The 17,132-nt window shown below is 42.3% G+C and overlaps 2 protein-coding genes across 2 annotated transcripts in view; both read right to left on the reverse strand.

The window, feature by feature from the left end:
- Nucleotides 1-103: 103 nt before the first annotated feature.
- Nucleotides 104-10,948, reverse strand: ARL6IP1 (ADP ribosylation factor like GTPase 6 interacting protein 1). Its single transcript, XM_039360374.1, has 6 exons — nt 10,828-10,948; nt 7,148-7,281; nt 4,468-4,587; nt 3,178-3,295; nt 2,433-2,517; nt 104-2,275 (listed from the first exon to the last, which is right to left on the reverse strand). Exons 1-6 carry the CDS (start codon nt 10,861-10,863, stop codon nt 2,157-2,159), a joined length of 612 nt encoding a protein of 203 aa, XP_039216308.1. The 5' UTR covers nt 10,864-10,948; the 3' UTR covers nt 104-2,156.
- A 1,993-nt stretch (nt 10,949-12,941) lies between these two features.
- SMG1 (SMG1 nonsense mediated mRNA decay associated PI3K related kinase) overlaps nt 12,942-17,132 on the reverse strand; it is a 63,239-nt gene continuing 59,048 nt past the window's right edge. Inside the window, exon 62 of the mRNA XM_039360868.1 lies at nt 12,942-15,727. Within this exon, the coding sequence (XP_039216802.1) occupies nt 15,650-15,727 (78 nt within the window). The 3' untranslated portion in view covers nt 12,942-15,649. The remainder of the gene's footprint in view (nt 15,728-17,132) is intronic.

The following is a 17,132-nucleotide window of genomic DNA, read 5'->3' on the forward strand; positions in this document are numbered from 1 at the left end:
GATCTCCGCCGCTTAGTATCCCAGGAATAGCAGACATGTTTTGCTGGATAATTATTGAATAACCTGCAGACTGGGGTAGACCTTCAATAAAACATTACTCACATTTTTCTTTTGTTCACATTTTTATTTCAACTTTTACTTTCCTAAGTATACATTAACATCCATCTATATTACACAAAGGAAAGGTCAAAAAATGGTCAGCACGCAAAACTTATCCTAACTTCCCGGTCCTATTTTTATACATGGCAAGCTTCTTTCCTCTTATAATATTGTTTTGCTCATTTAAAACACTGCATTACATTCCAGGCTAAAAGTCAGTTCTCTTCTAGGAAAAAAAAAAAAAAAGATAAAAAAGAGAAAGGGAGTGACAGTAAAGTGTGTGCTTTTAAAAAAAAAAAAAAACTTAAAAACGACGAATGAAATTATCAAAACACTTTTTTGTCATTTGCTTGTGCTTCTGCCATTGCATGTTTTTACTACAATGAAAGGGCGTATATTTTAGAGAAATAAATCGCCCTGACAGGGTTCAAATCTCAAAGTATCATTCACCTGTCAAAAGATACAGCTTTTCCTATTATAGGAATATTGCGCAGTATTTATATATCTAATCACTATCTAAAAGTAAAAGTGGCATTAATAAAAGCGAAAGTCACTCCTACAATGTTGAACCAACTTGGCATCTTCAAATACAAGGTTTTAATTGGTATGGAGGAGCACTATCTTGGCCAAGTTTAATTTCTCCAAAAATAAATTCTAATGCCACAAAACACCATGAGTTTGGCATCATATTGGAATTAGTTTATCTGAATCTCTGCATAGCACTAAATAAGATTCTAATAATTTTAAGTTATTACAATTGATTGAATTAATCTCTCAACCAAAAATCTGCATTGCCAATATATAGGTAATAATTACTTTGTGTCACTTTCTCATCCTACACTTACCAGTCAAACACACTGGTGTCACTGGAAAAAGCAATTTTTGCCATGGAAAAAAGAATAAAGATAATTTAGATGTGCTTAACCCCAGGAGGGAATAATACTTTTGACTGATTTGGCCAGTTTGTGTGTTGATCATCACCCAGTCACTATGATGTATTTGTATTAATTCTAGGTACATAAAGGAAAAACACAGTCCAACTTGTGCAGCCAAACCAATTTTACCCAAAGCAGATTTTTAAAATGCGCTCCTTTATTTAATAGAAAACTGTAAAAATTTATACTGGTGGCTTATTAATTAAAATGAGACAGTTCTAAGGCAATAATATAAAAGCATTAAGCTTCCTAACCACTTTTATTTTGCTGGAAAAATTGCCTAACAGTAATTTTAAAAAACCATTAAGGTTCCTCAAGACTGGTTTCAAACTGGGAATAACACTGTTCATTTGAAATTATGAAATTTAAATTCATATTGGAGACAAATAGGATATAGTTACTTTAATTCAAAATAAAAGCAAAATAGCAAGAAGGAAACAAAGGTAAACATGTTCACAAGATGGATGCATCAAGTATTTTCAACACATTTTTTTAGACCATGTTTGTTAAAATCATCAGAACACGACATCAAAATTACAGCAATTTAAACAAAAAAAAAGCTGATTTCGCTTCCTCAACCTGTTTCCTGTATAGTTCCAGTGCAATATAGTTTATTATGGAGACGGGGGTTAACTTGGATGCACAATTCTAGCAGCCTTGCTTATTCAAATCACTGTAATCCACAATTTAAAATACGAATTGTATTCATATAATCTGGAGGATATTGCCAAATAAATCTGGTCAGTCCAGTGTGTGTCCGTAAAACACTTAGAAAGAGTACAGAAGTTTAGCTATTTTTTTTACATCAAAAATATTAACACAGGATAGCTCCACACAATTATAATCAGCTTACCATCACCAATAATTACTGATCCACAGCCTTATTACACTAAAGATTGCTAATCACACTTACTAGAAGAATGACGGTCTGTGTTAACACACTGTATTAATGTGTGGTTTGGGGACCAAGTGGCTGGGAATTGTACAGCAGAAAAGGGTCCCACATTAAAGTTAAAAGGCAATGGCTGGTATAAGCACTTCTATACTATTAAATACGCAGCAAGTTATCTGAATTGTTCCCAGAACAGAGTTATATAGTTGGGTGAGGGAGCAAGCAACACTTCATTCATTTTTCTTCTCTTTGTGCTTCAGGAGCTTGTTGACCTCCCTTTTTGCCATTCCAGCATATTTGGAAATTACCCCATGTTTGTTTAATCCAGGGAACAACAAGACGAAGCACACTTTGAAAAAGCAAAATAAAAATAAGTTATCATCAGTCTTTTTCTGTTCCACGTTTGTTTCCCGCACTTGCTAATTTAAATATTCCCATTTTCTGGCATAGAAAAACGACCATTTCCCGCCCCCCCCCCAAGCTTGTCATCATTATCTATTGCTTACCAATAAGATAAGTCAGGAAGAGGTTATGAACTTGCTGTCCTATCCAAGCGATCACAGCTAACAAACACACCATTGTTGTGAAGTACTAGAAGAGAGACCACACAAGTAACCATTATAAAATACAGCTTCTGAAGGCATTGTAAAATGCTCTATTCAGTTTGGCATTTCCTCCTGGCTGTTAACAAACAAAACAGTTCACTTGTTTATTCTGGATAACATTTTATTTTACGGACTGATTCAAAGGTGTGACAATCTGATTGTCCTCAAGGCATAAATGCATAAAAGTGCTATCAGGGACTCCTGGTAAAGTCATTGCCAGCAAGTAAAATCAAAACATAATTTAAATTAGATGGTAGGTGCACATTCTAAAAGCCCACATTTAAAAATGTACACTTAAATAAAGATGGCTGCTGGTTAAACAAATGCAAATCAGGTGTAGCAATTAAAGCTTTCAATGTTACTGTCCCAAAGGTGCTTTTTCAAAAGGCAATTGGACTTTATTTTTCCTTGAAGACCGTCAGCCTGCTTCGTGAACTGAAGAAGCTTCTTGGATAAGAAGCAAAACGTCTTCAAGAAAAAACTAAAGAAAGTCCAATTGCCTTCTGAAAAAAAACATCTTTGGGACAACCGTGACCTGGATGACTGAGAATCTCCATACGCTTTGATTTTACTACACACACTATCATCTAGACTGAGTTAATCAGGTTATGGGATTGGAACGTCTTCCGAAAAACAAATAAATTACCATTTTAGGTTTCTCTTCCTTAAATGTGAAGAGGCGTTTCCACCAGCCAACTATTTTGCGGCGTGTTTTCACCAGGTTGCTGCAGATTTCGTGGAAGCGCTGCTGTTGTTCAGTTGTCCTTTGAGAAAATTTTCAAAACAAAACACTGATATATTTTTCCTCTCCTGAACAAAATAGTCATCCCTGCATATACATTCGTCATTCATTTATTCTCCTTCCATTTTTCCTACTCCAATAAAGTATCTCCTTAGGCCAGGGGTAGGCAACCTTGGCTCTTTTATGACTTGTGGACTTCAACTCCCAGAATTCCTGAGCCATCATTGGCTCAGCTTGGAAACCTCTCCCTTTCCCCTCAGTATGGCTGGCTCAGGAATTCTGGAAGTTGAAGTCCACGAGTCATAAAAGAGCCAAGGTTGCCTTAGACCAGTGTTTCTCAACCTTGACAATTTTAAGGCATGTGGACTTCAACTCCCAGAATTCCACAGCCAGCAATGCTGGCTGTAGAATTCTGGGAGTTGAAGTCCACATGCCTTAAAATTGTCAAGGTTGAGAAACACTGCCTTAGACTTATTATGCCTGTCTATTGTCTGTTAGGTTTTCCATACATTTAAGATCTAAGTTATATTCTCTGTAATTTTCATTATAGAAGCTGCATTCATTTGCACTGACCACATAGGGATGAAGGAAGGGGTCATCAATTGCAAGCTGAAGTTTTATTTAAGATGGCAATTTTCCGCTGAATATTTATTTGGTTCAAATCCTACTTTTTTGTAACAGGAACTCAAGGGGATTACATACATAGTGCTCCCTCCTTCTGTTTTATGTTGCCGGGTTAGCAAACAATTATTTGCAACAGGGAAGTTCCTAAGCTGCATTCCCTCAAAATGTTCCAAGGGTGCTACTGGTGCATGGTATTGTTTATTAAGTAAGCAAAATAAGAAAACAGAAGAGATTGATTCAGCCCATAGTTACCCAAGAGTGGGTAACCATGGCAACTTTACGACCTATGGACTTCAACTCCCAGAATTCCTGAGCCAGCAGGAATTGGGAGTTGAATTGCACAAGTTGTAAAGTTGCCCATCCATGACCACAGTGGGAAGAGTCAGGAATAGGTAGATTATTTTCACGGAGGGCTATTTATTCCCAATTATTATTATTTTTCTCTGACCAACACAGTTCACAGAGAAAAGGGTTGATCGGCGCTCATTTCTTTTCTTGAGTGATTTTTTTTACTAGGTTGTTGTTGTTTTTTAATAGGAACCATTCTTGGAATTTAATATTCAAACATACCATTTACTGGAGCCAAAGATTCTAGGAGCAAGAGCAGGTACAAGATAGTCAGCCAGACAAAGCAACATGACAAAGCAGGAAACACCTGACAGAACAGAGGGGTCCACATAGTAGATCAACCTGTTGAAACAAAGAAAGAATTGAGATAGTAATTCAACAATTAAAGCAAAATGTATGCAATCCAATCCAGACAGGCACTCCTGCAGGTTACCCAACCTTGCGCCATAAAAGACTCGGTGAGTAACAACCAGTACTTTTGAATTACACTCAGTATAGCTTCTACAGACATGAAGTTACCTAAGCATACTAAGTTGTGGTCCTAACTAACCTGTTGCATTCTGGACCGGCTACAACTTCTAAATAGCCTTCAAGAGAAGTCCTATGTACAGCACATGGCAGTAATTGAAACAAAGTGGTGACTACTTAGCTTACCACCCCAAATACCCTGTCCACTTCCTTACAACCAAGAAGCTCAAAGGTAACAGGTAACCAAGTTACACTGTGCCTTACTCCACTTCAGAGGATGTGTACAAGGCAACGTTCAGTTCAAAGCAGATTCAAGCAATTTTATCCATTGGATGCCTCGAATCGGAGGGATATCAATTCGATTTTTAATTACATTTTCATTTAAACTTAGATTGATTTTGACTAATGCAACATTTCTTGTTGCATCAGAATTGATCTAGTATTCGTTGCCAATCGTTTGTTGGGTTCTTGGCCAACAATATCATCTGCATGCGAAATTACAAGAAACATTCATGTTCTACCAACACACCTCCCACATTCTCTACAAGCACTTGTAATTAAATACGTGAAATTCTATCTACGTCCTAGAGGGAATACAAGAATTAGCATGCATGGTGCACGTTAATTAAAAATCGCAACTAATACACGAGTGCACTGGAGGGAGAGGAACAGGAGCAAGTACAGATCTGGGAAAAAAAATTACTTTGCAAGTTGTTTCTGCAACAGAAACATAACTTGACTAATGGGAGAACGGGCCCAGCAGGTATTAAGAGGGAGTTGAGCCAAAGGGAAAACCTATTTGTCTTTGAAAAACACAGAATTCATTACCAACCTGTCAAAGAAACTAGGACTGGATTGTTAACAATTGGTATCCTCTATAGCCTGATATTCTCTTAAATGCATTGTAATCCATCACCATTATTTTTATTTGCACTGAGATTGACAAGGCTACGTAAACAAGTCTCAAACAAAAATGGACATTAAAATATCAGAACTGCAAATCCCGCTAGGATTTCTATATTAGTTTGGGAATATTGCTGCTATAAATTAAATGAATTCTAGATGAAGCCACTTAAAAAATAACCTAGATGGCTCCCGCTTCTAATTTTAAAAAAAGCAAATATGTTACAAGGGACAAAGTGGTATAATCTGTTTTGACACTTAAACAGCTACATGTTTGCGCACACAGAATTCACTGGCATCAAAGAAAACATCCCTCTAGGATAGAAAGGCCGCCGTTTAGTGAAAAAGATGGGTTCAAAAAAGTTTTTCCTACAATCCTCGGACCCAGCTGCTATATGAATGGGCGTAACTGCAGCCACGTGATTAATTTTACCTTTACTATGGCTCTGGTACAGCCTAGGGCTGTGAGACTGCAAACAGTTGCCAAATAAGGCAATGTAACACTGTTGAGTTCTTAGAATGCTTGTACTTAAGTAAATTATTCTAATCCCTTAAGCTTCGCCCTGTTACTTCTAGTCCCAGACAATCTGTTCTTTCCAAATTCAGATTTTATGCTCCTATTGTGCTTCCCTCCCCCCTCTTTGGGCAGCAGTTTTTTTTCTAAGTAGTTGAACATGTTCTAAGGGAAGACTACCAGCCTTTCCCTTCTCTGCAATCAGTCATGCATCTTATGTCGTAAGTTCTGCTGTGAGATCAGCTGCCTTCGGCTTACTTCAGCCGTCACTCAGCCAGCAGGTCTTGTGTTAAGGAGTTCAGTGAAGAAAAACAGACGATTGTGTTACCTCTGTTGAGATCTCCTCAAATCTCACAGAGCAGCCATTCCAGTAAGCCTTCTCAACTCCTTCTATATTAACTAGCTAGAATAGGAGGTGTAAATTTACAATCTGGTGCATAAGCCCATCTTCTTTTTCCCCCTCCCCCATTCTTTTTCTTTCTGTAGTGTGGTGTTGTAGAAAGTAAGGAAGGTAAGCAGAGAATGTCTGGCTTCTAGGCAAGGGACAGCTCTACTAAAAGTACATTATAAACAGGCCCAAATCCTAAGCTTCAGACGGTTTCGGGTGCCGGAAGATTCTCATTTTGCACAACTCCGCTTGGTATTGATGTTTGTAAACCATTTTCAGAGCCCTGCTGCTTAAGAGGACTAACTGTTTTGCACACCTAATTAAAACCGTGCTGTCAATTTATGAAACGGCATTAGCACCAAGTTTGCTTTGAAACACAAACTTTAGAGAAGCCCCCCCCCTCATTATTTGTTTTGCTCTTTGCTGATTTCCCAGCAGGCCTTTATTTTAAAGAAAATTAAGACAGCACCTTAAGTCAACCCCAAGGGTCCTTTTTTTTTTTTACTGCAGTAACTTTTAGTTACATAAACATATCCTCTTTGCTTTGTATAGCACTGCAGTGTCTTGAAAACATGCCTAATTTATTTAAAAGAACTGTTGAAAAGTAATGTTAAGACGACATCACTTACAGAAAGATCATAGACACGACGGAGAGCATGGCAGCTGGAAACCATGATTTTTCCCAACGAAGGATCTTGTCAGTGACCAGAATCACCTCACCCCATCCCTGCAACTGTTCTTCCAAGCCAGCTGTCTCTGCGGCCTGCAGCAAAATATTAAAAGGTATGTACATTCCATAAGCCAGACATTTTTAAATAATGACTGCAAGCTTTTTTTTCTTCTTGATGTCAAATTTGAAATAATCTATAATTAAAGACTTGCCATTTGGGGGGGAAGAAAAAAAAAACATCTGAGAAAAGGTTTGAGTTTAGCTAAATGTTGTGTGTCTGACCCTTGCTGAAATCACTGAAGCAACTTTGGTACCCTTAACAAAACATCCTATTAGCATGGCTATCTTAGCAAGTATCGCTTGAAACCACAGAGGGAGATGTCAGGAAAAAAAAAACAGCAAAATGAAACTCATGGGTTTTTTCCCCCCTTTAAATAGCTCTCGGCATGCATTAGTTCTATAAGCAAGAAGTACATTGTGATCACATTTGCAGGAAAGGGATATGGTGGGTGTTATATAATCCGCAGCAAGACATATGAGGAAAATCTACCCAATGCTGCATTTTTCAAAGTGATTCCTCCTCAAGGTTCTAGCACCTTGGGTGATCTTGTAATCCATCCAGGCTTTCACAACTAGAAAGTGAAAGTGGTATGTGCTCTATAGCAGTCATTGGCAGCCCACAGGCAAGTAGATAGCCAGTTTTGTTTAATGGTGAACATCCTGACCTAGAAACCAGGAGATTGTGAGTTTTAGGCCTGCCTTGGGCATGTTAACCAATATAATCTAACAATCATCATTTCCAAGAAAAGCTGGTGTCCTCCAAACAGTTGGAGGTCACAACTCCCACAATCCACAGCCTGTGGCAGGGAATGCAGGCCTCCAGACCGGCCTTCTGGGCATTATCTCGAGAGTTGGAGAGAACAACTCCCATAAAACCAGTTTGGTGTAGGGGTGAAGGTGCTAGAAACCAGGAGACAGTGAGTTCTAGATCCATCGGAGACCTGGAAGCAGCTGCATGACTTTGGGCCAGTCCTTCTCTTAACCTACCTGCAGAAGGTGGTCGTAGGGAAAAGAGCCAGCAGGAATATTAGGTATGTCTACCCCCCCCCCCACTATGAAGAGTTGGGACACCATTTGTCTAGGATGGTATAGAGCAGCGGTTCTCAACCTATGGGTCGCGACCCCATTTGGGGGTCGATCGACCATTTTTCGGGGGTCGCCAAAGGTGGCGATCCGCCATTTTTCGCGGCGCCGTGCACGCGCGCCACACATGGGAGCGGCGCCGTGCACGCGCGCCGCGCGTGGGGGCGGCGCCGTGCACGCGCGCCGCACATGGGGGCCGCGCCGTGCACGCGCGCCGCGCATGGGGGCCGCGCCGTGCACGCGCGCCGCACATGGGGGCCGTGCCGTGCATGCGCGCCGTGCATGGGGGCCGCGCCGTGCACGCACACCGCACATGGGGGCCGCGCCGTGCATGCGCGCCGCGCATGGGGCCGCGCCATGCACGCACGCTGCGCATGGGGGCAGCGTCCCGCACGCGCGTCGCGCGTGGGGGGGCAGCCCCTATGCGCACGGCGCCACGCATGCACAGAACGTTTGTGTGATGGGGGTCGCCGTTGAGAAGCACTGGTATAGTGCTCACTGCTTGAGCAAGGGGTTGGACTAGAAGACCTCCAAGGTCCCTTCCGATTCTGTTATTCCATCTTCTGTAAATCAGGACAAATTTGCATTCCAGTGGAAAAATATGTCATCATTTAAGTGTTGATCTCTCTCTGAAATATTCCATGCCTTGTTTGATTTAAGGTGGGATGTAGAGCCAACAGCAAAACAACAGTGGTGCGTGGCTATCCTCCTTAGATTTAAAAGGTGGGATAAAAACATGATGATGTATGTCGCGATATGTATGGATACGTAGTAGCAGTCCTCAACTTACAGCCATTCATTTAGTGACTCTTTGAAGTTTCAAGGGAAATGAAAAAAATGACTTACGACCTTTTTTACACTTATACATTGCAGCACCCCTGTGGTCTCACGTTCAAAATCCGGAGGCTTGGCAACTGACTCTTGTTTATGATGGGGTTCCGGGGTCACGTGATCCCCTTTGGCACCCTCTGACAAGCAAAGTCAATGGGGGAAGCCAGATTCACTTCACACCCGTGATACTAACTTAACAACTGCAGTGATTCACTTAACAACCGTGGCAAGAAAGGTCGCAAAATGGAGCAAAACTCACTTAACAACTGTCTAACTTAGCAATGGAAATTTTCGGCTCAGTTGTGGTCATAAGTGGAGGACTACCTCCACTCGTGTTAGGGAGAAACAACCTCCTCCTCTTTAAACAATCTTGTAAACTAAAGAACTAAGGAGGAATTTCCTGACAGTTAGAACAATTAACCAGTGGAACAACCTGCCTCCAGAAGTTGTGAATGCTCCAATATTGGAAGTTTTTAAGAAGAGACTGGACAGCCATTTGTCTGAAATGGTACAGGGCAGGGATCTTCAAACTTGGCTTTTATAACTTGTGGACTTAAACTCCCAGAATTCCTCAGCCAGGCATGCTGGCTGAGGAATTCTGGGAGTTGAAGTCCACAAGTCATAAAAGGGCCAAGTTTGAAGACTCCTGTTGTAAGTTGAGGACTATCTGTATTTATCTGCTGGGGATATTTCTCTGGTAATTGTGTATTAAGAGGCCATATCTTATCATTCAATCTTCACCTCTGAAGCGATTGCGGAACATCTTTGTTGTTGGCATCAGCAAATGGCTCAACAGCTCAAGAACATGAGAAGAGATTAAATTTGCCTTCTACTTTCCAATTCTTCTAGAAAATTCTTCGGCATAGACCAGGGGTCTTCAAACGTGGCCCTTTGATGACTTGTGGACTTCAACTCCCAGAATGCTGGGCGTTGAAGTCCACAAGTCAAGAAAGAGCCAAGTTTGAAGACCCCAGGTTTCCTGCCTGAGCAGGCGGTTGGACTAGATGACCTCCAAAGTTCCCTTCCAAACTCTGATATTCTATTCTAAGTTCCAGATTGGCTCGGCCTGGCTATCTGGAGGGCAGGAAGCCACCAGATTGAGGGGGGAGGGGGTCCGTTTGCATCACTCCCTGTTAATTACAAGCTAATTGGCACAACCTCCTACTCTTGTCTTGTAAGGTCATTCCTCTCTTTCCCCCCCTCCACCCTTTTGCCTCTTATGCAAATCCAGCCCCGTCGAGTGATTCAGCTCCCTCGGCTTGGCCTTTCTGTACGGACGAGCCGCCGAAATAACCGGGGCCAATGCGAAAACCCCGGGAAACACACGCCTGGGGCTGTTCGGGCAGGAAGGGAGGCGTAAGTCGGTGGCATACACGCAGGTTTGCGCGTTCACACGTTGCACGGGCTGTGCGGACGTTAGGCCCGTCCCTCGCGCCGTCTGTTACGCGTTCTGAGGACCGAGTAGCGTCCGAAAGGCAGGTTCTCCCCTCAGGCAGAGACGCCCCGAGGAGGCTACGAGCGCTTCCTTTCCGCCCGCCTCAGACGCGCTGCTTCCCCGCAACCGCCTCGCGGCTCCGGGCAGCCGCTTCCTCGGCCCGGCCCCTGCGCTTTCTCGCCCCCTTTCGCCTCCGCCTCCTCCCCCTCAGTCGCTCGGCCCTCACCCACCAGCAGGTTGGTGCTCCGGTTATCGCCCTCCGCCATTTTGTGCGGCAGCCGCAGCGCCTCGTCGTCCCGTCGCTCCCCTGGCCTCGCGCGGCCACGCCCCCTCCACCCACCCACCTACGGCCGAGGGCCTCGCCGCTTCCTATTGGACAAGAGCGCGCTCGGAGGCGGTCCCTCGTTCGAAGGAGGCTCAATCGCTGTCTTTCTTTCCTGCCGTCGTTCGGGTTGGCGCGTGGAAGGGGGAGGAGGCAGGCAAGCCCCGCCCCCCAGGGGAGAAAAACCACGCCTTTCAACGGCTTAGGAAAGTAAGTTGGAAGGCTGCAAGGGTGCTTGAACTCCAGTCCCCATAAGCCCCAGCCAGCAGGCATGATGGGAACTGTCATGCTGCCTTTTGAATAAGCTTGCAGTCTAAATATTTTTACTCCTATTAAGGTTTAGTCAAGAAACCTATGCTTTTGACCAGGGCTCTTCAAACTTGGCCCTTCGATGACTTATGGACTTCAACTCCCAGAATTCCTCACCCAGGCATGCGGGCTGAGGAATTCTGGGAGCTGAAGTCCATAAGTCATCAAAGGGCCAAGTTTGATGACCCCTGCTTTTGACTGTTGCAAGCTAAAAAGTTGACTGATGTTACCTAGTTTGAGCAATGAAACTTCTGCAGGAAAACAACCAAGCTCAGAGAGCACCGCAGACTCGACATTTCTCCTAATTGGGTCAAATTAAATACTCCTTTAATTTAGAGCAGTGGTTCTCAACCTTTCTAATGCCGCGACCCCATAATACAGTTCCCCATGTTGTGGTGACCCCCAACCACTTATACATCACCGGGTGCCAGGGGCGTGGCCAAAGGGGGGAAAAATGGCAGACAGCCTTGTTTGGCGACCCCCGTGAAATGGTTGTTCGACCCCAAATGGGGTCCCAACCCACAGGTTGAGAACCACTGATTTAGAGGAAGTGATTCCTTTACCAGCAAAATGTCAGTCGGAAGATAAAAGTGCTCAAAACAGGAAAAAACAGTGGGAAGGTGCTCCCCAATACAAACTTGGTACTTTGCATATTGCCACAAAGCAGAACCTCCACTGAACAGGAAAAGGATGTGATCTAAAAGCATAAGCACAACAGGAAGGTAACGCAAAGTAGGTTTCCCCATGTATTCATGTATTTTCGTGTTTTTAAAGGCTATAGTCCTGATCTGCAAGTGGGCAAAACTTTACACTGGAAGGGAGGGGGGGGTGAGACAATAGCAACTTTTGCACAAGTTTCTTTGTGATTATGCATTCCAAAAGGGGAAGGGAATGTATCTTTAAAACAGTGGTTCTTGCAACACTGTCAAATACAAAATTAAAAATAGCCGACTGGAAATGGTGTTGGGTTTTTTTTTTTAAACTCCAAATGAGCAGAACATGTAAAATCAGATCTTCCAGGAACAAAACTTTCTGAAGGATTCCAAAGCCACCTGTTCCTCTTCTGCCTTGCCAACAACCTTCCAATCTTCAGGACCTCTGAAGCAGCAAACACCGCCAGAGGATTAACCTTCAAAAAGGTGAAATCTGGAACAGGCAGCAGAGGGGAAAAAAAAAAAAGGTTGTCTTTTGCAAATAACTAATTTAGAGATGAAAGATGTTTCTATGCATCCAGTGTATACTTGGGGATTTAGTAGAAACTGTGTTATAAGACATGAAAGTTCCAACTGTTTTCCGTGTCTGCCTGTCAAAGTGATGGGGTGAGTATTCCAAATTGGGACAGAGACAACACCCAAAGTTGCTTTTAATATCTCCGGTACAGAAATGCCAAAGGTGCTTTTTTCCAAAAAGGAAATTGGACCCTTGCTTTTTTTCTTTGAAAACATTTCGCTTCTCATCCAAGAAGCTTCTTTGGTTCTAGTAGAACTAAAACTAGTAGAACTAGAACTAAAGAAGCTTCTTGGATGAGAAGCGAAAAGTTTTCAAAAAACAAACAAAAAAACAAACAAACCATGTCCAGTTGCCTTTTGGAAAAAAGCACCTTTGTGACAACTATGACTTGGATGATTGAGAATGTCCACAGACATCCTATAGAGAAGCTTTCGTACTTTGAAACTTGTTTCGGAAAGAAAGAAAACAAAGCCATACAGGGAATTAATTAATACAGGTAGATTTTTTTTTAAGTTTTATTACATTATGCAGTAAAGACCCCATTCAGTACAAGTTTCATTTTTCAACAAAAGTATAAGCATACATGAAAGACAGGTGTAAGTGGCTTGTTCCACCCACAGCTTCCAAGAAATAAAATATGTAATTCTCTTATCCCAACTGCTGTCCATATGCAGACTGCTGATTAATGATGCTTCACACTGGGAAGGATAACAACACTGCAGTCACCAGCTGGATGAATTCCGACTCGGCTTTTTAAGAGAAATTCAGCCGCCTTCATTTTTTGCAAAACGTGGCAAAGGGGTTAAGAGTATCAGATCCAAATACATTTACTCACAAGCATTAGCAAATATGTTGGCAGTGCATGTGACAATTCAGGGCAAGTTATCAAAATGAAAGACAAAAAGCCTATATGAAAAATAGATAAAAGCATCAAGTCAATCTTTAATTAGATATATTGAGGAGGTCAAAGGGTTATTCTCCATAACAGCATCAAGTCAATTCTTTATCGGATAGCCTATGGAAGCCAAAAGATTTTCTACGTTATAAAATACTGGTAATTTTTTTCTTTAAATCCTTATCCTGAACTGTATTTATGTCATAGGCTGTTTCAAAAAGAGAGGACTAAGTATCACCTTTGATGAATAGGTGGGTATTACTGTACAGGAATATTTCCTCCCTTGAAAAGCTTTTTTTAAATATTCAAAATACTACAGAGGGTATGTGCATAATCCTGATTTGCTCTTTCAAATTAGATTAAGTTCACATACAGAGGTGGGAGGGGGGGAGGAAGGGTGTGTGCCCTTCAAGTCACCGTAAGTAAATCAGGAATCAGCCTGATTTTTTTTTCTTAGGCAACACTAATACCAGCTCATGAGTAACCGAAATGTTTTATTTCACAGCCAAGCAAAACACTGAAGATGTATGGAAACAGACTGGTTTAAAGTGCCTTTTTAATAAGCAATGTTTCTCACACCCACCATTCAAAAGTGCACGGTAGATTTTAGGAAAACGGGTTGGGGGGGAAAAAATATCCACTATGAAATCTATTATACAGAACACCACCCTTCAGAAGTCATATGGAAAAGTTAACGCCACACAAAATCTTTATACGGTTTCGTCTGGAAAGAACCCCCCTCCCCAAAGTCCATTTTCAGTTTATATGTCTGCCTTTTAAATCCCCAGATCGAACTGAAAGCACTCTACGCTGGTGTATAAATCAAAAATTTGAAGCAAATCAGCATAAAACTACCTCCACTAAAACTTCACTTTTATTGATTTTTTTTTCTGTCATCAACAACATAAAAGGCTAATTAAGATATTGTAGTTGCGCTTTTTTCCCTCCCTTCCTTTTTCCCTTCCTCGTTGCAAAAGGTAAAAATTACATCGGAGTAGCTACGTTTACAAAAGGAACTACAGCAAATCACAACAGAATGAGGCTCGGTAGGCAGGCCGAGGGTGGAATTACCAAAGGAGTACGGACGCACTGCACTGCAAGCAGGAAGAGGAGCAGATGAAATCGGACGCCTGTTCGACGTGGTTTTTTTTTTTTTGAGATGCACAGTGAATCCAGGCAAACTGTACATGATAGAGTCCTCAAAGCAAAAACAAAAACAAAAAACCCTCGCTTTAAAAACCAACCCAAAAAAATTGCATTGGATCAGCCCATTCAGAAGGCAATGGCTTTAAATGTTCGGCATTCCCTGTGCTTTTTGTTTGTTTGTTTGTTTGTTTCTGTGTTTTTTGGAAATTTGGCTAGCCCAAAGAAAAACAAAAGATCCCTTTGACTGAAGAGTGAAATACCAAGGATTGAAAATCAACATTTCTCTGGGGGAGGAGGGGAAAAAGAATAAAATAACTGTCCGAAGTTGAAAGAGAAGAAACCAGGACAGGGAAAAAGAACCTGAAAAAGAAAAAAGAAAAAAAGGCTCTCTTCTCAGAGGGTTCTTCCATACAGCCGATGCACAGCTTTTTTTTTTTTTTTTTTGCATTTCAGTCTTATTTCTGAAGTTCATCGCGCGTGTAGCTGTTTGGTTTGTGTTTTTTTTCCTCCATTTTCTCTCTCTCTCTCTCTCTCTCTCTCTTTTTAACCTATTCATTTTTGCACCAACTGGTCGACTCCAACCAGTGCTGTTGCTTAGCAACGAGAGCGACAAGGAACTCAAATCTTCCCACAATCTTCCTTTGCTGCAGTTTTTCTTCACGCCCGCCCTCCTTTTTTTTTTTTAGGGACAGGAGGAGAAGGGGGGTGGGGGAAGGCGCACTTGTTGTTGTCGTCGTCGTTTTTCCTGGATTGTTCACAGGGTCAGGTGGAACCGCCGTTCCAAATCCCTCTGCGGTCTGTTAAGCGTTCCCAATTCCCTTTCTGCAGCTAGTCCCTCCCAAGCCCCCCCCGGACACCTTTGCAGTTCTTCTGAAGCAGAAAGACGGCCTTCTACTCTTGACCCTGGGGGGAGGGGGGAGAGAGAGAGGGGAGGGGGTGTCCAGGCCATTGTGTTTAGCATATCCCTGAGTGCAGCTACCCTGCAGGGCTGACGTTCCCAGTGCACCGAGATTGCTGAGGTCTCCTCGCAGTAAGCCCCAGAAAGGCGTTATACCACCAGCTGTGGTGCTGCTATGGATGCCTGAGGCCCGGTTGATTCGGATGGATGCCGCTCGCCTCGCTGAACCAAACTGACCCATTCTCTTCCTGTTCATACCCAGGCAGTCCAACCTTCATACAGCTGAGCCAAGTTATCTAGATTAGTGGCTTCCTTAATCACATAGTCAACCTAAGGGACGGCAAATTAGAAAGTTAGAGCTTTCCGGTCCGGTGCAGAAAGACTCTGCTGTGAACGTTTGATCAAGAAAACCCACCCTTACGTTATGCAGGGGAGAAAAAAAAATCAGCTTTAAAAACTCCTGTCGCCAGCTAGAGATGACATTTGCACATATAGTTGTCGGCTGACGACCGCAATTGGCGCTGGAACGCCCGTAGCTACAGTAGTGGCCAAAATTGTGGAAACCTTTTGGGAAAAGTGTACAGTAGAAATGCCACCTTTGGTTAAGTTTCCACCCATTTTTCTTCTCATTTCTTTATAACTGTAGCCTTGTTCACTTAATAATACTATTTTGCATCACTTTCTGGGCAACCAGTCAACTCTTTGCACGGTTACTTTAATTTTATTACATTTTGCAAGCTCACTCAATGAAAGAACACAAAAAAACCCACCAATCAACTTGATAGCGATCCCATACTGACAAACGTCCTCCTCTCAGCTTCAATACATGACATCAATCACTGAATCTGATTGGCTCATGGCCAGAACAAGATGACACCTGATTGGCTCTCTAAACACTCGTGCTCATTGGCTACAATCAGATGAAGGAAAGCTACCTGATATCAACCTAATCAAATTGTGCTTCCTTTTTCTGGTTATTTGGCTATAACTTTTCATAGAATACAGTACAGATAATTGAACAAACTTTGTTGCATTACTTTCTTGATTAAATTATCTTTCCGTTGATATATAATTTTACGGTACTGCTCCCCCCCAAAAGTGGTGTTATTAGCCATCCAACCTCAAAAATACACTTTTCCCAACAGGCTTCCACAATTTTGGCCACTACTGTAAGTGATGTGGTGGTTAAGTGAGCTGCATCCCATTTTATAACCTTTCGATGTGGTCATTAAACCAATTCCGGCTTCTCCCACTGACTTTGCTGGTAGGAACCCCCCCCCCCCCCGAAGATCCGCAACCTTTCCTTGCGATCACATGACCAAGGATTCTGCAATCATGTAAATACGTGCCGGTTGTCGAGGGCCCAAATTTTGATCATGCGACCACAGGGATACCACAAGGGTCGTTAAACACAATGACCTGTCATAACTTTTTTCAGCGCCAACGTAACTTTGAATGATCACTAAATAGTCGTCAAGGACTATCTGTACAATGGGGACAACACAAAAGATGTCACAGAGGCCTATCTTTTAAGACTCTTTTTAACCAAAGGACTGTACCCAGAAAAACAAAGTTATCTAATTTTGTGCCTAAAATCTGGCCAGCAGATTTTAGTTTATCAGCAAGTCAAGCACATCCAGTTGACCGTGTGGTTAAGTAGCTGACATATTAAACTGTCATCAGGCTATACAGTGAATTTTTCCTCAATTATGTAACGAGCTTTTGCAGGGAATCT

The sequence above is a fragment of the Crotalus tigris genome, unplaced genomic scaffold, assembly GCF_016545835.1.
Source record: "Crotalus tigris isolate CLP2741 ecotype Arizona unplaced genomic scaffold, ASM1654583v1 scf7180000019173.45859301935:6455823, whole genome shotgun sequence".
Lineage (NCBI taxonomy): Eukaryota > Metazoa > Chordata > Lepidosauria > Squamata > Viperidae > Crotalus > Crotalus tigris.

Bases quoted from the DNA above. Each gene is read 5' to 3' on its own strand.
- ARL6IP1 (XM_039360374.1), bottom strand. From the start codon at position 10,863: ATGGCGGAGGGCGATAACCGGAGCACCAACCTGCTG. The intron at 7,282-10,827 runs GTGGGTGAGGGC...ATTTTGCTGCAG, and splicing joins ACCGGAGCACCAACCTGCTG to GCCGCAGAGACAGCTGGCTT. The intron at 2,518-3,177 runs GTAATTTATTTG...TCTCTCTTCTAG, and splicing joins AGGAAGAGAAACCTAAAATG to TACTTCACAACAATGGTGTG.